Source organism: Athene noctua, chromosome 27 (genome assembly GCF_965140245.1).
Source record: "Athene noctua chromosome 27, bAthNoc1.hap1.1, whole genome shotgun sequence".
NCBI classification, from domain to species: Eukaryota; Metazoa; Chordata; class Aves; order Strigiformes; family Strigidae; genus Athene; species Athene noctua.
Genome location: NC_134063.1, coordinates 6900845 through 6922042, shown reverse-complemented (window position 1 = coordinate 6922042; position 21198 = coordinate 6900845). Strand labels below are relative to the sequence as shown.

General features: G+C 56.8%; 3 protein-coding genes across 3 annotated transcripts; 2 read left to right on the top strand and 1 right to left on the bottom strand.

The window, feature by feature from the left end:
- Positions 1 to 10: 10 nt before the first annotated feature.
- ABHD8 (abhydrolase domain containing 8) lies at positions 11 to 10770 on the bottom strand. The gene is made up of 5 exons (XM_074928156.1): positions 10433 to 10770; positions 3732 to 4494; positions 2957 to 3127; positions 2284 to 2500; positions 11 to 2180 (listed from the first exon to the last, which is right to left on the bottom strand). Exons 2-5 carry the CDS (start codon positions 4484 to 4486, stop codon positions 2031 to 2033), a joined length of 1293 nt encoding a protein of 430 aa, XP_074784257.1. The 5' UTR covers positions 4487 to 4494; positions 10433 to 10770; the 3' UTR covers positions 11 to 2030.
- Positions 10771 to 12071: 1301 nt separating this feature from the next.
- On the top strand, positions 12072 to 12953 carry MRPL34 (mitochondrial ribosomal protein L34). The gene is made up of 2 exons (XM_074928066.1): positions 12072 to 12158; positions 12354 to 12953. Exons 1-2 carry the CDS (start codon positions 12115 to 12117, stop codon positions 12655 to 12657), a joined length of 348 nt encoding a protein of 115 aa, XP_074784167.1. The 5' UTR covers positions 12072 to 12114; the 3' UTR covers positions 12658 to 12953.
- A 578-nt stretch (positions 12954 to 13531) lies between these two features.
- DDA1 (DET1 and DDB1 associated 1) lies at positions 13532 to 20278 on the top strand. Its single transcript, XM_074928209.1, has 5 exons — positions 13532 to 13590; positions 17991 to 18071; positions 18522 to 18573; positions 18921 to 18982; positions 19930 to 20278. The coding sequence occupies exons 1-5, from the start codon at positions 13588 to 13590 to the stop codon at positions 20038 to 20040; spliced, it is 309 nt and encodes a 102-aa protein (XP_074784310.1). The 5' UTR covers positions 13532 to 13587; the 3' UTR covers positions 20041 to 20278.
- The last annotated feature ends 920 nt before the right edge of the window (positions 20279 to 21198 follow it).

Genomic DNA, 21198 nt, shown 5'->3' with positions numbered 1-21198 from the left:
CGGCTGAGAATATAACGCGGCTTTACTGTATGAAATGGCACTAACGCGGCGCGTGGCTCGGCGGCGGGGTTCTGGTGGGTGCTTTGCCTTGGCCTTGGCACAAGCGATGTGGCTACAAGCGGCACAGACTCGGTGGCAAACAAGAGGTTGAAGAGCTGTGGTGGCCCACAGCCGGGCACTGACAGTCGCCCAGAACCGACTGTGGGGGCAGAGCCGTGTTTTGGGGTACTTTGGTGGTATTTCTGGGTACCCCTCTTTGCAGAGCCCGGCCGTGCTGCGGGGATGGGGTGGAAGGGGTGTTGCGGGGGAAGGCTTGTGGAAACTCCAGGGTTGTTAAAATTCTCATTGTGAGACAGGTTGTGGCAGCAGCGGGCGGGGGCAGGCGCTGGCAGAGGGACGGCTCTGCCCCGGCGCTGGGATGGAGCCGAGGGGCTGCCTGGGGGGGGACACATCATACAGGGTCCCCATCACACCGGGGCAGGCTCTGCAGGACCCTTCCTCTTCTCCATCGCTCAGGGGAAGGTGGGCTCAGCCTCGGGGAAGGCGCGTTGCAGGTGGGGGCCCAGCTGGGACCCCCTCGAGCCAACCTGGGGTGCTTTGGGGCGGTGCCGGCCCCGTTCAGGGCGAGGAGGGGGCTGGGTGGGACGTGAGCCAAGGGTTTGGTTTTTGTGGGACTGGTGGTTTCTTTGGTTTAGATGAGGGGAAATAAGAGGGAATCAAAGCAGGGAGCGGCTCCACTCTTTGGGGTAGCGGGGAGGATGGGGGCACCCCCTGAGCACACCATCCCGGCGCGGCCAGGAGCCCCCAGACCCCACGATGGTGCCCAGGTCCCCGCTCCACGCTTGTCATGTACCTCCTCGGTCCTGCCCGGCTCCTGGCAGCGGGATGCGAAGCGCAGAGGGGAGGAGGTGACGGGACCGGTGGGGTACACACAGAACGGCCTCAGCAGGTCACGAGCCGTCGTCCCTTGGGATCCGACGGTCGCGGTTTGCTTCATCACTCCTGTGTTGCCCCAAGACCCAGCGGATCCGTCCAGGAGTCACCGGCGAGGACGGACACGGCGTCAACGGGACGGTGTGTTCTGGTCCCCCGGGGCACGGGGGGACGGGCGCGATCCCGGTGGGCGGTGGGTCCCGGCGGGAGGTGGGAGCTGGGAGGGGCGAGCGGCTGGGACGTGCTGGGAGTTGCTGCGATGGTTCCGAGCCCTCGAGGATGCGGCAGCAGGAGGGAAGCCGAGGGCTCTGCAGAAGCCGACCTAAAGCGATGGTGGTTGGGGACGTGATTGCACAGATGGTAGCGCTGGGGGACCACGGGAGAGCTCAGGTTTGGCGATGTCCTCCCCGCCACAGCCACGCCGGTCCCACCGCGGCGGGGGAGCTGCTGACGGGCCTTCTGGTCGTGCCCATGGGAGCAGGTCACCTCCTCATCCTCATCTCCTGGCCAGGCAGAGACGAGCTGCGCAGGCAGGAGCAGTCATGGTGGTCCTGTCCTCCCAGCCCCACCGACGGCTCGAGCGAGGTGCTGCGGGGCTCAGAGAGGCGAATCCCGCTCCCGAGGCTGAGGAGCCTTTGGCTTCGCTGAAAACAACCCCAGCTCAGCTCCTCCGGCCCTGGCCAGGACGGTGCTGGAGCCGACGCGCTCTCCAGGGAGGAACCCCTCCAAGTTCTTCCCACTTCGCTGCAGGTGGGACCAGTCTCCCCACAGCCGCCTCCTCTCCGTCCCTGGGGGTGGGGTTCGCTGCGTGAGGAAAATAATATTACAAAGAAACAGGATGAAGACGCTCCAGCGGCTGCCACGCTGTCCCCGAGGGGACGGGGACCAGGTCTGCCGTGTTCCCGCTGCCGGCCTCGCACAGCCCTGCCCGGGGGAGCCTCTGTGCTCCGCCACCAGCCTCCAACGCGGCCGGGAAAGAAAATCGGCTGAGCTCCCGGCGAGGGCAGCCTCCGCCGCGCCCCTCCGCTCTTGCAAACCCCTCTCCACTCCGAAACATCTCTCCCATCGGAGCAGCCCGGTCACCGCGTTCCGCCGTCTTATTTCTTCTCCCCTTGCCCGTCCCCAGCTGGCGTCTCGGGCTCCCACAGGACGAACTCGTGGAGCAGCGTGTTGACCGTCTCGGGACACTCCATCATCACCATGTGGCTGCCCTCGTCGATCACCTTCAGGAAGGCGATCAGCAGGATCTGGAGGGACACGACATCAGCCGCAGGCGTCAGCGCCGGGATGAGCCCCCTGCCTGACCCCAGCCCTCGCCCACCCCCTTCCCCAGCCCCCTCGGTCCCGTACCTCAGCCATTCTCTGGTCCTCCTCCACTGGGACGAACTTGTCGTGCATGCCGTGGACCAGGAGCACGGGCACGGCCAGCTCCGCGTGGTAAACCTCGTCCCCCTCGGGCCAGTACTGCCCGCTCATCATGGCGCGCAGCACGAAGGAGGAGACGTTGAAGGCGTTGCCTTCCTTCAGCAACTGCTTCTCTTTGGCACCCTGGCGAGCGAAGCCAGCCCTGTGGAGCGGAGCCAGCACGGGCACACAGAATCACAGAATGACCTGGGTTGGAAAAGCCCTTGCAGCTCCTCCAGCCCAACCGTGACCCTCCCCCTGACCCTTCCCAACTCCCCCAGATCCCTCAGCGCTGGCTCAGCCCGACTCTTCAACCCCCCCAGGGATCCCGGGGACTCCCCCCTGCCCTGGGCAGCCCATTCCAACGCCCAACAGCCCCTTCTGCACAGAAATCCTTCCTCAGAGCCAGCCTGACCCTGCCCTGGGCAGCTTGAGGCCATTCCCTCGGGGCCTGGAGCTTGTTAACAGCGTTAGCCTGGCGCGGTGCCTCGGCAGCGGGGGGACAGGAGCATGGGGGACGTTGCTGGCAGGACGTGGTGTCCCTGCCCGTGGTGGCTGGCAGCCAGGTTGGCCGGGGGACGACCCTCCCCAACACCGCGGTGCCAGGACGGCCACTCACTTGAGGAAGCTCCAGGCCAGGCACGGGGACAGGCAGTGCAGGACGCAGGTGGGCATGTTGAAGATGGAGCAGAGGCTGGGCTCCAGCGCCGTTGGGCCCCCCCCGTTGATCATAATCACCTTATGGACCAGGTCTGGGTACTCGTGGGCGAGGAAGGTGCAGAAGGACACCCTGTGGGGAGAGACGGACGTGGGAGCACCGGAGGGTGCTGCTTCCCAAAGCAGACTCCTAAGATGCGTTGCCAAAGCCCTTTAGTTTGACCTGGGCTCCCCCCTTTTGGGGCAGGGTAACCCCAGTTAAACCCCACAGTCCTGTAGAGCCTGAGCAGAGGGGCTGAGCTCGGGGTTCCGCTCCTGTGCAGAGCAACGCAGGGTGCTGGCACCTGCTTGGGTGCCTGCCAGCCTGGACCAGCCTTGTCCTGGTCCAATCCTGCCCAGCTGGGAGCCCGGCTCTGCCTCCCTCTGCTCCCAGGGCTGCTCTCTTCACTGCTTAGTAACCGTCTAATTGACTTGGTCAGGTTTACTCTATTTATAGGCCGTGCTGTGCCAGGCTCCTGGCTGCAGGACGGGCTCTGGGATTAGCTGGGCCCAGGGACACACCCTGAGAGGATGGAGGAGATCAGAGCTGAGGGATAAACCCAGAATGGGAAATCCCACACCCTTCCTCTGCTTCTCAGCCCTCAAAGTGCAGGATCTGTTGGGCATTTAGTGCCAAAGAGAAGACGAGGCGGGGGATGAATCCACCCCTTCCCTCCTGGGACCCCCCGGTCCCTTACCCGTATGAGTGACCTATCAGGATATTCCTCTTCTTCGCGTAGCGTTTGAAGACGGCCCTCATGTCCTCCGCCAGCGCGTAGAACGTGTACGCGGCGGCAATCTGGGGAGCCGAGCTGCAGCCGTGGCCGGCCAGGTCGGGAGCCACCACTTCGTAGCCCAGCTTGGTAAAGAAGTCCAGCTGCTCCTTCCAGATGTCGAGAGAGCCACCCACGCCGTGGATGAAGAAGAGGACCACGTCGCTGTGCGTCCCTTTGCAGCTCGTGATCTGCTTCTTGCAGTCGATGTTGACGACTTTCTTGGGTTTACGCTTCCGACGCTTGCCGGGGGCAGCGGTTGCTTCCCGCGTGCCGCAGCCCGGCGTGGCGGCGGGACCCTGGGCGGGGGTTTGGCCGGCTGGGTCGGGGAGCTCCAGCTCCATGGTGCCGTTGGGTTCCCCCGAGCCGTTCTGGCAGTGCAGGATCTCGGAGCGGACGGCCTCCCCCAGGTTCTCGATCACCAGCTGCCCGTTGCGGTAGACGGTGATTTTGCGCTTGCAGTGCACCGTGCCGCGCTCCGGGCCCCCGGGCTGGGTCTCCTCGGGTCCCTCCGGGGCCGGGCGGTTGGGTGTGCTGTGCCGGACCCGCAGGATTCTCCCCGGTTTCACCTCCATGAAGCTGTAGCCGTTGCTGGACTCAACACTGTCCAGTGGCCCCACAGTGTTCGTCGTCTTGCCCATCAGGCAGCACAGGAGCCCATCGGTGATGCTGTTCAGCATTATGCTCCCTGCAACGAAGGCAAAAGTGGGGAGGGGGGGGCATAGGAGAAGGGGGGGTTAGTCGCCAGCTCCAGCACCCCACAGGGACCTGCTGGGAGTTCTGGTCGCAGCACAGGGGACCAGGGACAGCCCCATCTCCCCCGCTTTGTTGCCAGCCCCAGGCAAAGCCGCAGTGGGATGAGCAAGGGCAGAACGTGCCTCTGGGGTTGTGCTGGGGCGGTGAACGTGGTGCTCCCCAAAGCCGTCGGCAAACGGCTCCTGTTTCAGATCAAAGAGGGCCCCAGCGCTCCCCACCCAGCTTTGTCTGGGCCACCTCCCTGTCCCCGAGCCGCTGCGACGTGCGCTGGACCAGCAGAGCTGAACTCAAATGGCCACAAACCCGCGCAACCGCCGGCCTCCGAGGGGGGATCTGCTCCGGCCGAGGGAAGGAACACGCAAAGCAAAGCCTGTTTGAAAGGAAAATGCTGTTTCTGGCACCAAATATGCAGCTAAGGAAAGGTTCAGCTATGAAAATGCATTATTTATACCAATTAAATATTATATGTGTCTCTAATCTGAACCCTCAATACAAACAGCGAGAGATGGAAATTACAGGGATGGGAGATGAAGGTTTTAATTAAAGTCACTCCGCAAACCAAGGCTGAAATTAATACAGCAAGAGAACCGGGGCAGGGTATAGTGACCCAGCGCCCGCTTGGGGGGTGGGAAACCCCCTCCCCACATCACCCAGCACCATGTGGGCTGGTGGAGGGGGGACATGGCACTGTCCTTGCTGTCCCCAAGGCTCATTCCTGGACATTTGCTCTTCCAGATGCACTCGGGTGGCTTTGGGGGAGGATCTGCAGCCACCGGGACCACAGAGCCCGGCTGAGAGTGAGCCAGACCCGAGCAAAGGTGGATGCAAGGTGGGAAAGGCCGGTGGCACTGGGGGTATCGGTGCCCCGATGCCACCCTGGCTGCAGAGGGACTGGGGAGGTCCCTGCATCCCCTGGCTGGCAGCCTGATGTGCGTTTATTATTGATGAAGCCAAACACGGTGAATTATTTATGCTGATGAGCAAAGAGAGCCAGAGCGGGTGCTGCACAGAGGGGCTGTCCCTGCAGGAGAGGGCACCGGCTGCCCCATGAGCGGTGGCTGCGGGTATCGACCCCCATGGAGGGGAGGAGAAGGAAAAGTGTGTTCCCAAGGGGGAATTTGACATCTAAATCCCAGTGACGCTGTCAGGAGCAGCCCCCTTAACTCCCCAGACAAGCCCTTCAAGTGCACCCGGCGGATGACGGGCGCTTTGCTGGCAACCCCCGCGAGAGAGAATTAAACAAAATAAGGGATGGAGGCAGGCTGGGAGCACAGGTCTCCTCCTCCTCCTCTGTGGCTTTTATCATTCCCTGTGTTTGGAGAAGTCAACGCTGCATCCTCCTCAGACACCCCACGGACCCCAACACGCCCAGCCTGGCCCCAGCGTGCTCCTGGGGGCTCTGCCGAGAGCTGCCGGCCGGTCCTGGCCCAACACGGGGCTCGTGGGTTTCCCCGAGGAAAAACCAGCCTGCTTGTTCCAGGCGGGTGATCTGGGTAATGGTTTCCTTGGCAAAGCCGGAGTGGCTTATCCGGGGAGCAGTGCCAGCTCTCGGGACAGCAGCCAGCCTTTGATTGTTGCCCGGTTCTGCCACGGACAGTGGCCCAACCTCCGTGCAAGGCTCCGGGTGCTGAACTGGAAGGACTGAAGATGCAGCAAAGCTCATCCCGGGTTCCTCTCCTCGCTGCTGGCTGGGGAGCAGCCCAGGGACTCCCCCCGACGTGGGGCACGGTGGTCCCAGCTCCCTGTGGCTTGGTGATGGCATCGGCGATTCCTCTCCTGGACCCAAGCACATCCATGGAGGATGCGGCTGCACTGGAGCTTCCCAGCAGCCCTCTGAGCACCGTGCTGAGCAGCCGTGTCACCCGCTGGGCTCCCTTCGCTCCTCCCAGGATGGTCCCATCTAAGCCGATGGGCAAGAGCAGGAGGTCTCAGAGCCCTGGGAAGGAGAAGCCAAACCCAGATCTCGTTGGCAAGGGGCTGGTCTGCTCTGCTGAGCCACACTTCCAGATGGGCGGTGAGCCCGAGGAGCTGGGTGGTGCTCAGCTGCCTCTTGCTGTGTTTTTGAGCTCCAACTTGGTGCCAGGCCTGAGCTGCTCTTGAGCTAGTAATGCTGAACAGAGGGATGGAGCAGGAGGAAACCCAGCAGGGAGAGGGGAAACCAGGCAGACCCTGAGCCTTGCAGTCCCTGTGAGCAAGGCTGCGAGCTCTCCGCAAGCTCTGCCTGCAGCTGGCAGGCCACATCCTGCACCTGCACTGGGTACGGGTCCCCCAGGCTCAACCTGCGAGACCTGGACGTGATTCTGCCTCTGATGTCTATAAAGCCTGGCTTTGCGCTGCGCCTCCATTTCACAAGGTACTAATGATCTCTGCATGGATTATAAACAGGACTTCTGGCCAAACTGCGTCGACATTGATTAACTTCTCAGGATTAACTCAATTAGTCCATCCTGTTCATTTCCAGAATTGATTTGCTGGAAGGCTCTGGCAGGCAGGAGCTCTGCAGGCAGATCCAGGAGGCCAGGCTTGGGCTTCCAGCCGCTTTCCAGCCTCATCAGCTCTGGGTACGAGCCCAGATCCCACGGCAAAGAGGGGCTATTCAGCAGGGCAGGGCCTGGCTCCCTGAGCTGAGACGCCTCCGCTCGGATACGCCCAGGCCGGAGCTCGTGGCAGTTCCTGACTGAGAAAACATCACCCAAATCCCACCAGCGAGCGCAGCCCGCTCGAGCCGTTCAGTGGGAAATGGTGGGACGGGGGGGTTAAGCGACTCGCCTCGATGTCAGGCTTTGGCTGAGGGGCTGGGAGGCAACGCACGCCCGTCTCCCACCTCCCACGCGCCTCCTCGAACCCACCGCACCGTCTGCCGCGGCTGATGCAGCCAGAAACATCAAGGGATGTTCCCTCCGCGAGATGAAAAGGGCTGAGAATGAAACCAGATGGATGCAAAGAACTTCGCAAAGATGCTGGTAACCATGGTGATGAGCTGTTTCACACACCACCACCACCCCCCCCCAGTCATCCCAGCTCCCTTCCATCGTCACCCCCAGCAGAGAGCGAGATTTCGGCACCGGTTACATAAGGCCAGGCACAACAATGAGTCAGGCGCGGCAGGAACCTGCTGGTGGCCCCGTGTCCCGCGAGGCCGAGGACACGGCGCAGGCTTGGGAAGGTGGACGGCATCGCCCCGAGCTGATCCCCATGTCCTGGTCCCCCCCAAAATCACAGCTGTCCCCAGGAAACTGCTCCCAGCAGAGAGGAGATGCTCGAGGGATGCTGGGGATTAATTCTGGGAGGATGATTTATTGTCCAGGTCCAGACCTCATCCCCGAGCGCCCGTGTGGGGTTTTCCAGCTTCACCCTCCCCACCGCTGCAGAGAATAAGCCGGCTGGGGAAAAACATCTTACTGACCTACTTCAGGCTGCAGCGCCTCACCTTGTCTACACTGACGGCACCATGTCACAGCTGGAGAAAAATGGGACGAGATGTGATGTGGCTTGTGGAGGATGGAAAGTCTGATGGGGTAACGTGACAGGAAGCCATGTGGGGCTGACATACAGCCTGTGGGGCTGACACAGAGCCTGTGGGGCTGACATACAGCCTGTGGGGCTGACACAGAGCCCATAGGGCTGACACAGAGCCTGTGGGGCTGACACAGAGCCCGTGGGGCTGACACGCAGCCCGTGGGGCTGACACAGAGCCTGTGGGGCTGACACGCAGCCCGTGGGGCTGACACAGAGCCTGTGGGGCTGACACAGAGCCCGTGGGGCTGACACGCAGCCCGTGGGGCTGACACGCAGCCCGTGGGGCTGACACAGAGCCTGTGGGGCTGACACACAGCCCGTGGGGCTGACACAGAGCCTGTGGGGCTGACACGCAGCCCGTGGGGCTGACACAGAGCCTGTGGGGTGGTGTTTCAGGGCAGTGCTCACACCATGTCCACCTCAGGGATGTGACAGCACGGCACGGGCATGCTTACAGCCACGCTTGCCATCCCTGGTCTCCCCTGGCCCAAACAGCCTCATCCAGTGGTGGTTCTGGCCCTGCTGGGTCCCTGCACACAGGGCTGGGGACAGCCGGTGTCCCCAGCGTCCAGTGTGCTGGGAATGACAAAAATCTCCTCCTCCTGTCCCGTCCCTGCCGGGGAGACCTTGAATCACGGGCAGGAGCGTTCCTCCATGACAGCTCCCAGAGCAGCCGTGAGCCCGTCCCTGCTGAGAGAAATCCTGGGAACCATTTGGCCCCAATAAACGAGCCGAGAGCATCGTTTACCGCAGGGACAGCACGAGCAGGAGCCAGCGCCGGAGCCGACAGCCACAAAGCTCCCCATCACCACCCAGCACCTCCATTCCCCTCCCTGCACAGAGCCCTGGGCCCTCGCGGGAAGTAGCAGGGACTTGATATCTGCTAATTCCTTGCAAATCCTCAGAGGAGAGATGCCAGAGAGGAGCGTGAGATGTGCTGCAGCCAGGATCCGACCTGCCATAATAATTTGTTCAGCTCTAATCCCTTCCCTCCGGGGCTCACGAGTATTAATGATGACACACGACACTCCTGAGGAATGGGCAAATATTATTACGCTCTTCCCAGCCCTCCCCCAGTCATTCACTCTCTGCAAAGTGGAGAAACTGCAGCATCGAGAAACACATAAAGAGAACGTCTGTTTAAGCACCAATCTCAGATAACGTGCAAGAAAATGTTTATGCCGCTTAGTCTCAGTCCTGCAAAGCAAACTTCCCTCTGGGGGAATGTGAAAAAGCCACTTCAGCTGGTGGCAAGCACCTGGATTTACTCTGTTACGCCTGGCCTCCCACTCCTGATACAATTATAGCAGCTTTATCAGGACAGTCAGGAGTAAGTAGTCAGGAAAGCTTTATCAGACGTACAAATAGAAAACCAAGGAGGCAGCCCTGAAATCCTCAGCACAGGCAGGGATGCAGCAGCCTCCCAGGAGGGGGGAGGACCGGTCCCCAGGACTTCACCGAGGGCCCGCAGGACGCAGACAAATCGCATTCAGTCAAGAAACAGCAGGGCAGGGAAAGCAGAGCGTCTGCAAGACACAAGGCAGCCTGGAGCCGCGGCTGGCCGCCTGCCACACGTTTCTCTTTAGGAAGGAAGAAGACCTTGAGAAACAAAAGATTATGCAATGCACAGTGGAGTAACCTGTGCCTGACCTCTGGGACCAAAATCCTGCTTAACCTCCCTCCGTTTCCCAAACCTTCTGGATTTCCAAGGGGGAATCATCCCCCCTGGTCCCACTGCACAGCCGTAAAAAAAAAAAAAAAAAAAAAAAAGCCGGTTGGATTCATCTGGCAGCAAACGTCCTCCAGCAGCAAGCTGGAAGAAACCATTGCAAGGAGGCAGGAGAAGAAGAAAAAAAACCCTGCCCCCTCCGCTGGGCAGCGATGCGTGCAGGTGCCTCCTCGGTCTCCAACCGAAAATCCAAGCAGATTTGACACCACATAGCAACAGCAAGTCTTCGGGCAGAGCCAGCAATCATTAACTGCAATTGCATCACAACAGAAGCCGTCCCTTAAGTTTTAGCACTGGGCAGCTTTTTATAACCCCGCGCTCAAAGCATGAGGAATAGAACAGGGTTATTTAAACGCAAGCAATGCCGTGCCGCTGCGAGGCTACCGTCTCCCCTTCTCTCCCCGCAATCCCATCTAACGCCTCTCAAATCCCTTCCCGTTGTCAGCTTCGGAAAAAAAAAAAAAAAACAAAAAAACCACAAAACCCTCACAACATCTTTTTGGCCATTTTGCTCCCCGTGCAGAGCACCTTCCTCCCCTCCACCTCAGCACATGCCCTACAGCACAGCCTGCGCTCCGAGTCCTCCGCACAAAGAGAGAGAGAGACAGAAGAGGATGCTCACCTCATTTATTGACAAGGATTGTCAGGAGTCGAGGTTGCAAATGAAAGGCTTAAATCTTGCAGGAGGCAAAGGGGGAGAGGAAAAGATGCCTGAGGCGGCAGGAGCCTGTGCAGGATGCAGGGTGCCAGCGCTGGCAGGCTGCTCAGACCTTCAGCTCCTCCGATTACATTTTTTTGCCTGTCTGGTGGGAAGGATGGAGCGATGCCTTCAGCTCAGCTCATCTGCTTTAGACCGAAACCTCTCCTTCCATCTTCTCCCCACGAGCAGCTTCATAACTGAGCTCTGGGGTTTGGGGGTGCTATTTGTCCTTGTAGTCTATAGCCATAGAAAGCCCCTTAAATCCCTCCTAAAGAGGAGGGCTCTCGGTGTGACAGACAAGGAGACTTGCCAGTCAAAGCAAGACCCAGCGCAGCCCCACCACCCGCCCATGGGAGCCTGCCAGGAGCCAGGGGAGCCGGAGGACTCACCCTGGTTTTTTGCCGCTTCCAGTGAGACGAGTTACCGGGTTCCTTTTCTTACCTTTTACCGTTTTTGTCGCCATTCTGGTATTTGTGGCTTCCCAGAGGCCACGAGCGTGTCGGTGCCACGAGCGTGTCGGAGCTCAGCACAGGTGACCACGCTCTGAGAACATGAACATGCAGATCCCAGGGGCCAGGACAAGGAGGACGAGCGTAAAATCACCAATGTCTTTTGGGTTTATTTTCAAAGCTGTGGGTTGGGGAGAGCTGGAATCGCATCCCCTCACCCCAACGGGCTGACTTCTGGCGGGAACACACCAAACCGGTACAGAAAAACCCCGGAGCTGGTGCCTGCTCTTGGCGGTACAGCTGGGCTTGACTCCAGCAAAGCAATCGGAAAGGATCCCTTCGATGTTCAGAGCAGACAGAGAGGACTGAGATCCTGCGGGTTACTGCTCGCTCACCCTCTGACCACCCAGCTGTCCCTCCTCATCTGCTTCCGCCTCTTCTTCCTCCTCCTGCACCTCATTTTTCTGCCTTGTAAAACACACACAATCACATTCACCTTCTCAGGAATGGGTGGAGGCTGAACTTTTCTGTAGGTGCCTCGGCACATCCTACACGACGCTGCTCTATCTACATATATATGTGTATGTTAGAGGATGAAGGCGATCGGAGAGTCTGGTCACACCAGTTTACCCTCTTGCCCAGTCGCGGTGCCCACTGGGGCTTCCAAGAATGGGTGCCTGTGCTCCACACTGCTTGTCGTGGCAATCTGGGGGGCAGGCAGGGCGCACCCCTCACGGGTGAGGAGGCCGGGCCGGGAGGGCGGCGGCTCAGGTCCCGGTGGTGGCAGGACCCTGGGCCTGGCCCTCCCGTCGCGGAGGGGCCCCAACACCAGCAGAACCACCCCGGGTGCAATAAATCAGCCTTTAGAGGCGGATTTCGCTCCGGTAGCGGTTTGTGACGGGGACGAGCCCCCGCCCCGTTGCAGGAGGCCTCAACGCTTCGCAAGGCCGGGGGGCTCAGGCCGTGCCCCGCGGCCGTCACCATGGTAACAGCCCCCGGCCATTCCCCAGAACTACAAAACCCATCGGCCCTTGCGGCCCGCTCCCGCCCAAACGCGCATGCGCGTTCTCCACCGGCCGTGATTGGCAGGGCGGAGGGAGCCAATAGGGAGCGGCGTTGTTGGAAGGACGGTGTTGTCAGGACGGGCCGAGGGCGATGGCGGCGCTGGGCCGCCTCTGGCCCCGGGCTGCTGGCGGCAGGTAACGGCGGCCGCCGCCTGCCCGGGAGGGCTGAGGGCGGGCGGGGTGTGGTGTTACCCCGGGGGGCAGCGGGGGCGAGACACGGCAAGGGCAGCTCCTGGCTGCAAACAAGCCCTTTATTTTCCTGTCAGCGGCAGCACCAACCTCTTTCTTCTCACCTCTCTTGTTTTTTTTTTTTTTTCCCTTTTCCCAAAGAATTTTTCTACTGCAGCAAGCTACCGCCTGGCCTTTCCAGCTCCGAGCAGCTTCTGTCCTCTCAAGCTCCCAGGAGCTGCGTCTCGGAAGCCATTTTGCCTTCAAGCCTGCGGATGTCTGCCCTGTCCCGGTGTCTTGCTGGAACCACCAGCAGATCCGCACAAAAGCGCGTGGAAACGAGTATCAGCCCAACAATCGCAAACGCAAACGGACCCACGGCTGGATCAAGCGCATCAGCACGCCGGCCGGCATCGAGGTCATCCTCCGGCGGATGTTGAAGGGCAGGAAGTCTCTGAGCCACTGAGGGCTCTGCCTGCGAGGTCGGTTTTATGTCGGGCAAGCCCAAATGGAGCCCTTAGAGCTGCTGCTGTGGCTTTGGAGTGACCCAGCGTGGGCATCCGCGCTGAGGGAGGCTGCGCCGAGCAGCAGCGACCGACCGTCCCTCGCCTGTTGGGAGCATATGAGGAATCGCACTGGCTTGAGGGCGGCCTCCCGAAGGCTTTGTTTAACGGCTGCGCTTTAAATTGTAAAATTATTGCCACTTTGTGTGATTCAGAGATAAACTTTTGAAGTAATTAAAGCCCGGTGCCTCCCCTTGAACTTGCTGTGTGAAACTTAACAGGGGGAGGGAAGCTGGCTCGTTCACGGGGCTGCAGCTGCGGGGGAGCCTGCGGAAGGACGGCACGGGCGTGGGATTAGGGCTGAGGGTGGAGGGAATTTGGGGTTTAGTTCCCGCCGGCAGCGCCTCTGCCCGCTCCGCTCCCCCAGCCCCCTGAGGGTGTCGGGGACCTGGGTCTCAGCTGCAGCTCTGGGCTGGGGGTGGGGTGCAGGGGAGGAATTTCCTTCTCCTGACCCCTGTTCTCCCAGCGCTGCTAATTGAACTGCCTCGCTCCTGCCGTAATGAGCGGCGCGTTCATCAACGAGGGCAGAGGGTAATCGATGAGCGGACTACAGCTCCCAGCATGCCCCGCGGCCGGCGCTACATCCGGGTTCTTCCCCCCCCCCGCAACCCCCGGCCCCCTCCCGGGGCCTTCCGAGCGGGCATTTCCTGCCTCAACCTAACCCCACGCTCCTCGGCGCCGCGCTGAGTGATGGGCGCGGTGTCCAATAGAAGACGAGAGCGAGGTGCCGCGGGCCAATGGAAGCGCACGGAGCGGGCGGCGCAGGCAGTGGGCGGGCTGAGGCGCGGCGCTGGCGGGGGAGGGGCGGCTCCTCACGGCTGGCGGCGGTGAAGATGGTAGGTGCCTCGCGCCCCCCGCCCGAAATGGCGGCGCCCCCGGCCCGGTGCCGTGAGGGGAGCGCGGCCCGTTGCGCCCCGCTGCTCCGCCGGCCGCGCTCCGCTGCCCCACCCAGCCCGCGGAGGGTGTGTGGGGGCCCGCGGCCGCCTCCGGCCCTGCAGGGCCCGCACCCTCCGGCGAACCCGCCAGAGGCCTCGGCGGAGGCGGGAGGGCGGTGGGGCAGCGGCAGCCCCGGCCGGGGGCTGGGCACCCCGAGGTGGGTGCTGGGCACCCCGAGGTGGGTGCTGCCCCGCCCTCTGGGTCGGGGGGGGGTGCGGGGGCCCGAGGGTGTTGCGCGTCCCTCGCGACCGCAGTTGCGGGGGGGCCCCTACGCCCCGAGGCGGGGTTGTCCCGCACCCCAGGGGGTGGAGGGCTGTAGCGCCCCAAGATGGCGGGGATCCCACCCCAGGGGCGGGAGGGTGAGGCAGGCAGGGACACCCCGAGCTGGAGGTGCGCCCCTTTCCTTGGGGCGGGGCACGCCAGGCTGGGGGTTCCCTCCCTTACAGTATTGGGGGGGGGGGGGGGGGCTGTTGTACATCTGGGTACAGGGTATTCCCCACCACGGCTGCAGGGTGAGGGCTCCACGGGGTGTGGGGTTTTCTCCTCCCTCAGGGATGGGGGGCTGAGAGCAGTGGGGGCATTCCCAGGATGAAGGACATTTACCCCACCCCTAAGGCTGGGGACGGGGGTGGGGGGGGGCAGAAGGGGGAAATCAGAGCACCTCCGAGGTGTGGGGTGCTCCCCCAACCCCAGGGCTGACGTGCACTAAGGGGGCGGGGGCGGTGTGGGGGTCGTTCAATCCTTTTTGTGCCGTCTGAGCAGCACCAGACCCTTGGTGTGGTGCCTGAGCCTTCAGCAGCAGCTGTCAGAGCCAAGGGGCTTCCAGCCTCTTTCCCTCCCTCTAGACCAGCGTAACAATTTTTGAAGAAAGAGGATTTCCCTTCTGCCCCTCCGCAAGCTGAGTAACTAAGGGAAAACCATTGGTGTCCCTGTGGTTTCCGTGTACAGGCGTACCGAGGCCGTTCCCAAGGCTGTGTTAGTGGTTTTCCTGTAACCCACGTGTGTGTGCATCACGCTGGGACAGAGCCCTGCTTTCAGCATCTCTGTGCTGGGCCTCGTCTTTCTGAGCGTTGTTACTGCAGTTCCTTTCAAAAGCTGGGAATGGGGCTGGGAACGTTTGGGTTTTTTTCACCTTTGTGCTTTTAGATGTGGACGCTTGTCTTTCTTGGGAGCTGAGCACCCTCGTTGATAGACACAGTAGATACATCTTATCTCTACCTCACTTCCCAGAGCATAGAAGGAACCGCTGTTGTCTTCTGAGGTTGCATAATCGCGCTTGTTTGGTTGGTTTTTTGGGTTTGCCTTTCCCCAGAGGAAATGAGGCATCTGCTTGGTGCGGGTGCTGGTTTTTCCCTTCCGTACAGGACGTTCCATCAGCTTCGCTAGCTTGGCCGGGCTGTGCTTTCTTTGGTTAAAGAGTGGCAGAAGGCACGCAGGGGGAACGTTTCCTTATGGGGCGTTATACCCGAGCTATGACTCCGTGTGCCGTGTGCCATAGGTGTGTAAACACAGCAGCGACCTACTGGCGCTTATTTACCTGCTGCCCTTGGGGCAGATAAGGATCATTGCACTCGGAGTATTGTCTAATTCTGAATATCCAGGAATGTGACTCCAGGCAGTTCCTCCCAGGGGGCTTTTTTGATATCAGCAGATGGCCGCTGAGATGGGCCTGTAGGCAGCAGGGTTATCCTTATCGGAGGGGATGGTCCGTGTCATGGACAGACTTTTCAGTTGAACTGGTGGTGAGTGTTTAACCCGCTGGCTGGAGGGTGGAGAAATGTCCGTCTCGCGTGCTTGGCTTGTTTTAGTGTCCCTGTTTTTCTACTCTAGCTAAGTTAGGGCTGAGCAGTGGGTGCTGCTGGCGGGGCTGGAGCTGGTCGGCCCAAGCGACTGTTGGCCTGAGAAGAGGAAAGGTGGTGGCCGAGAGCCAGGGACGCTGGTGGCTGTTAGAGCTGAGCGCTCCAGGTGTGTCTGAGCCTAGTAACCTTCCTGCTTGTGAGTCTGCACTTAGCTGGTGCGCATCCTGCTTTGCGTGGTAGAGAGCGGGGAAAAAAAAACCGTGTTCGCCGTTTAAATTGCATTTTGACGGGTAATTTTTAATAGTATTTTTGCAATTTACTGGATGTAACTCATTCAGCTGTAAAAGTGCATTAAAAGACCGTGGAATCCCTGGTGAGAGCTGTGATCCCACTTGTCCGGCCTCTTTCTGGGGAAATGTGGGTTTTGCTAGGCCAAATCCCTGGCTGGAAGGTAGGGAATAGTCTTAACGTGAGGAGCTCGGGGTGAGCTGTAGCTTATTGGAGAGGTGCTTGAAGTTGTGTGCTCCTAAATAAGGGCAGTTATTTTCCATTCTTGTAAGTGGTAATAAAGCCAAGTAGTTGTCAGGCTTTTGCTGCAATAAAAGAAATCAAGGACACGTCTGTCTCTTTCTGGATTAGGCTGGTGGAGCGGAGCAGGTTACTTTGTCATGAAAAGCCTGCAAATTTAATGTGATGGGAAGGTGAGATGCTTTGAAATGTAACAGAATCTTTTTAAAGATCCTCAATCCTTCCAAACGGAGTAATATAATTAGTTTGCTAATCGGTGCCGATGGCGGAAGTTGGTGAGAACAGATCAACGGAGAAATCCACGGGGGCAGACACGGGAAGTGGTGAGCTCGGTCCGAGCGCTTCTGGTGCAGCGGAGCCCCGAGATCCTGCCGTAGGGCCTGAGCTCAGCCGGGGACTCTGTCCGGGAGAGCTGGCAGCCGAAGGCAGGGAGGGCGCAGGGAAATATCTTTGGGCCCATGGGGGTTAAAACAGGCAAGAGAACTTTGCAATCCGCTGTTTGAACCCAAGGCCGGTATTTTAACAAGATCGTTTGTAAAAGCAGGCTGATGGGAAGGGTTGGATGTGGAAGCTAGAATGTCAGTAGAGTTCTTAAGAACAAAAGTATGAATAATATTTTCTGGTTTGGCTAATTGTAGCTCTTTGTTTTGAATTAAAGAAGCAGTGTAAATAAAAATAATGGCTTCTATTGAAATGAAAACAATGTCTTCCAACCTAGCTGTTTTGTAGCAGTAGTGGCCATTTATTTGTTGCTTCTAACGCTGAAATTAAATGACTTCTCATCTCCTGCTTTACTGTCCTTTTAAAGTTGCTTATAAAGAAGGTGATATGTGTCCTGGAGTAGAACGCTTCAGTGTTCAGTTTAAGAGGCTTTGAATCGTTAAACAAGTATCGTTAGGATACAGGTAGCTGGTCTGATGATTTAGAAGGGACAACCCGGGGACTCTCTCTCGGCTGCTCATCGCACACGTACACCTTACATTTATTACCCATCTTCTCTGTGCTTTAAAGACCCTGCTGGGCATCTTCCTTTGTCTCTGCTGTGAGTAGAGGGGCTCCAACACGCTTTTAAGCTCGGTTTTCTCCTGACCCTGTCGTATTCTCTTCCCACCCTCCTTTTTTCACTTTGGAGAAGGAAATTCCTGTTTCACGCTGCTACGGCTTAATTAAACTGAGAGGGCTCTGCAGGGTTCCCACGGCTGTTTAGCAAACAGCTTTGCTGGCCTGTGATACCAACAAACAGTTTTGTTGTGAGTGGTGATCTAACTGCTTCCAGCAAAACTTGGGATTATTTTTTTTTTGATGTGCCAGTAGCCTTGATGTGTGTAGGGATGTGAGCCTTTGAAAGAAGGAAGAAGAAAAAAAAAAAAAAAAAAAAAAAAGTTGGGCCAGGCTGATAAGCGTGTGATAAGGACTGGGCTTTTGAGGCCACGCAGGCTTGCTCTGCAGAACCAGCCTTGATCTGTGACAAAGAATGTTAACTGGGAAAGCGAAAGAGCAACTGGTTTGATACGGTGTTGTATTCAAGGACCTCAGACGTCAGCGTAGCCGTGGCAGAGCTCCTGGCGTGGTGGCGTGGTTTGTGCTGGGGAAGTGCCGTGATCCCAGCCCGCTCCTCGCGGGGCTGGAGTCTGTCTGCTGCAGATCTTCCTCCTGTCAGAGCTCACCCACTCGGGCACGTACCTCTTTTTAATCACCTATATGCCGAAAAAGATTTCATTAGCAGCTTCCTAACTGAATTACTGAACTTTGAGGATATAATGAGCCTAATGCAGAAGCTGGGGGCTGGCTTACTTCACAAAACCAGTTTGGGGTGTGTGTTGGTATCCGGGGCCTGGCAGCATCCTTCAGTTCCTGCAGTTATTTATCTTAATGACCTGAGCGACTCCTTCGAGAATCAGCACAAAGCAAACAGCCCAAATATCACTCACTTTCCTCACCTACTTCTTTGTTTGTATTCTGTGTCTTTTTAGGCAGATTTTTTGAAAGGATTACCAGTCTACAACAAAAGCAACTTCAGCAGATTCCATGCGGATTCTGTATGTAAAGCATCAGTAAGTATTGCCACATCCTGGTGCTTTGGGGGAAGGTTTTCTTGTACGGCTCGAAGGATGCCGGAGCGAAATAAACTTGAAATGAGTGTTTTGTTTCTTAAAAAACACGTGTGATCACAGCTGATAGTTCATGAGTTGAGACTGGCAAGGAAAACTTCCTGCTTGCTTTGGTGAGGAATGTGTCCTCGCATCAGCCAAACCACATCTGTGGTGCTTCCTTTATATATACATTCTTTAATAGTAGTCTCATGTCCTGAAAAAACATGTAAAAAATGGACCTCCTTCTTTATATGTCTGTTTTAAAAAACGATAGCCACGCGGCGTCACGGAACAGAGCAGAACATCACAAGGCATTTGTTAATGAGGGCCTTTGGGTTGGTTTAGCTGTGCTTGGGTTAAAAATCACCTTTTTGCTGTCTTTGTTCTGTAAGTGTTCTAATTCTCCTACAGAACAGAAGACCATCGGTATATCTTCCCACGAGAGAGTATCCATCTGAACAAAGTGAGTCCGTCCTCCTAAAGTTTGAGTTTTTTAAAAAACTTTATCCTGTTCTGATATTAAAAATCCAGCGTACACGTAATCTCCCTTATTTTAAACTTCAGATATGGTGATATTATTGAACTGTCACTGCAGTGGTTAGCAGTGTATGTCTAGTGGGGTTTTTTTGTGCTTTTCCTCTTATCTTTATTGTTCCTGTGTAGTGTCCTTTCATTAAAAGGGACCATGCTTAGTATATGAAGGAACGTGGTGATTAGTACGTGAAGGAATGTGGTGATTACTGCACCGTTTTAAGAGTCGTCTTTAAAATGACCTCAATATGTTTCTTTTTTTTTTTTTATTTTTGGCAGTTATAGTAACAGAAAAGACAAATATACTTTTGCGTTATCTACATCAGCAGTGGGACAAAAAGGTATGGTTGTGTTTTCTTAATATTAACATTTTGTCTTGATTTGCTGACCTGGGCTAAATGAGCTGAATATTAATCACAGTCAAAATACTGACGATTAATAAAAAGACAGTGCAAGGAGGCTCTCCCTCTGCACAACACTTTAAAAAAACACCACATTTTTCTTCCCTTTCAATGTGAGGGACATTAACTCAGTGTTTAGTCTAGAGCTTGGGAGTCTGCAGTTACATCTCCCAGTTACTGCTGGTTTCCTTTGTGACTGTGGCAAATTGGTCCCTCTGTGCCTCAGCATCTACTTTACAGCTGAGGAAAAGCTGCTCTCGCCTCCCAGGACTGTTAGGAGAAGACAGATGAGTTTGTGCAGAGTGTGAGTGCCCTGTGGAGGCTGTGTAAGTACCTTGGGTACAAAATCAGAGTTCTCAGATGAGGAGTATAACAAAAATGAGCGTGCTCTGGCTGGTGTTTGAGACTGGGGTAGCTGGGTTGGGACTACTGGGAGCAGTGCGGTGACTTAGGAGGGGAGACGTTGAAGCAGTGAGTGAATCATGGGCAGAGGTTGTGCAAGAGTGTGGAGAGGGGTAAAATTGTAAGGAACCTTGAAGCTGAAAAGAAAGTATTTGTATGTGACAGAAGGCTTTGGGAGATTTTGGTAAGTTCAGGGACTGACTCAGAGTAGTGGGAAAGAGGCTCTTACTCATGTTTATGCAATATTTGAGATCTATAAATAAAAGGTGCTGAGATCAGTGGTGGTTTAGTCCCACCCTCAAATTTGAAGAACAATCTAGAAGGAGCAGCTCTGGGCTTTGGGCAAAATCCTTTGCAGTGTTTGTTCCAGTGTGTTAGTTAAGTCTTTGCATCCAAAAACTTGTACAAAGAAAAACTTGTTCTACTGATACTAGCTTCCACTCAGGCTTTGGAGAGTTTCACTGTGGCTTTCTCTGTCCCAACAGAATGCGGCAAAGAAGAGAGATCAAGAGCAAGTGGAAATAGAAGGTGAGAATTCGGCGCCGCCCCGGAAAATCGCTCGAACAGACAGCCAGGATATGAACGAGGACACTTAAACTCTTGGCTTCCTCCTCTACTACTTTGCAGGCGCTTCCTGTTTTGTCTCAAAGTGTGTAAATTTTGCCCCTTGCCCCCATCTCTCACCCCTCCACTACACAGCCCAAACCACTTCTGACTTCATAGGAGCCAATGTATTTATTTTATTTTTTTTTTTTCCCCCTCTCCATTTTTTTATTTATGCCGTAAAACTTACGGAGCAGTGGTGGAACAATTCAGTAAATGACGTAGTATAACCTTAGTTCCTCCTTTCTAAAAATACACACTGTCACTTTCACAGGTTTTGTTGAATCTGTTACCTAATCAACCAGGTCTAGCTGTGGGAGCCTGGGTAGGAGACGTGGGTTATTACCAAACCCTCCAGTGGTAGAGGCTTTCCGATTCGCATACCTGCTGACATATTACAAGTGGTTAACTCTTCTTCAGATGTGCCCAGTCCAGCCAGAAGTGTGGGACCTCACTATTTTTCACAAGTATTCTGAAACTGGCCCTGCACTAAAAAAAGAAAAAAAAGAAAAAAAAAAAAAAAAAAAAGTTCATGGGTGTCGTTTAGGGGTTATGTTGGTCTTAGCAAACGTGTTGTCAACCTGATCTATCAGTTGTGTTCTTTGGGCCTGCTCTGTAAGGGCCGCGGTCGTTCGGCAGCGTACGTTATCTCATACATCAGTGGTCATGGAGAATTCAAGTGAAAGGTGTGTTGCTTTTGTTGCTCTTAAATTCTAAACCGTCTCTTGGTCTTGACCGGACTGGTGTGTGCAACTTCTCCGTTGGAATAAAAGGATACTCTTAGCCTTTTCTGAGTATTTGATCAGCAGCGTGTGGAAGCAGCAGCTGGTGGAGCGGAGGTGGGGAGGCCCCCGCAGGCTGGACGAGGCTGGGAGCGCCTCGGGATAATGGTACGTTGTCCTTTCCTGTGATCTCGGCACGTCTGGAATGGAGTCCAGGACTCGGAGTTGTTCGAAATGTGAGCTTCCATGGTCTCTGATGAAGACCAATCTCTTTTGGACTGTGACAGTTCAGTGCCTGTTGCCTGTAACCCTTCACTGACTCTTTGACAAGAGCCAAAATGGAGACCTGCAAGTCGTCCGGGTGGATTCAGAGGTTCGGAGACTAAAAGGAAACGAGCGTCGTCACCTGAAGGGGACAGGGAAGGTGTA

Excerpts from the sequence above, each read along its gene's own strand:
- ABHD8 (XM_074928156.1), bottom strand. The coding sequence starts at position 4,486 with ATGCTGAACAGCATCACCGATGGGCTCCTGTGCTGCCTGATGGGCAAG. Across the intron at positions 2,501-2,956 it reads CTGGCCTGGAGCTTCCTCAA|GGCTGGCTTCGCTCGCCAGG; the intron begins GTGAGTGGCCGT and ends TCCGCTCCACAG. Across the intron at positions 2,181-2,283 it reads AGGACCAGAGAATGGCTGAG|ATCCTGCTGATCGCCTTCCT; the intron begins GTACGGGACCGA and ends GTGTCCCTCCAG.
- MRPL34 (XM_074928066.1), top strand. The coding sequence starts at position 12,115 with ATGGCGGCGCTGGGCCGCCTCTGGCCCCGGGCTGCTGGCGGCAG. Across the intron at positions 12,159-12,353 it reads CCCCGGGCTGCTGGCGGCAG|AATTTTTCTACTGCAGCAAG; the intron begins GTAACGGCGGCC and ends CTTTTCCCAAAG.
- DDA1 (XM_074928209.1), top strand. Across the intron at positions 18,574-18,920 it reads AGAGTATCCATCTGAACAAA|TTATAGTAACAGAAAAGACA; the intron begins GTGAGTCCGTCC and ends TATTTTTGGCAG. Across the intron at positions 18,983-19,929 it reads ATCAGCAGTGGGACAAAAAG|AATGCGGCAAAGAAGAGAGA; the intron begins GTATGGTTGTGT and ends CTGTCCCAACAG.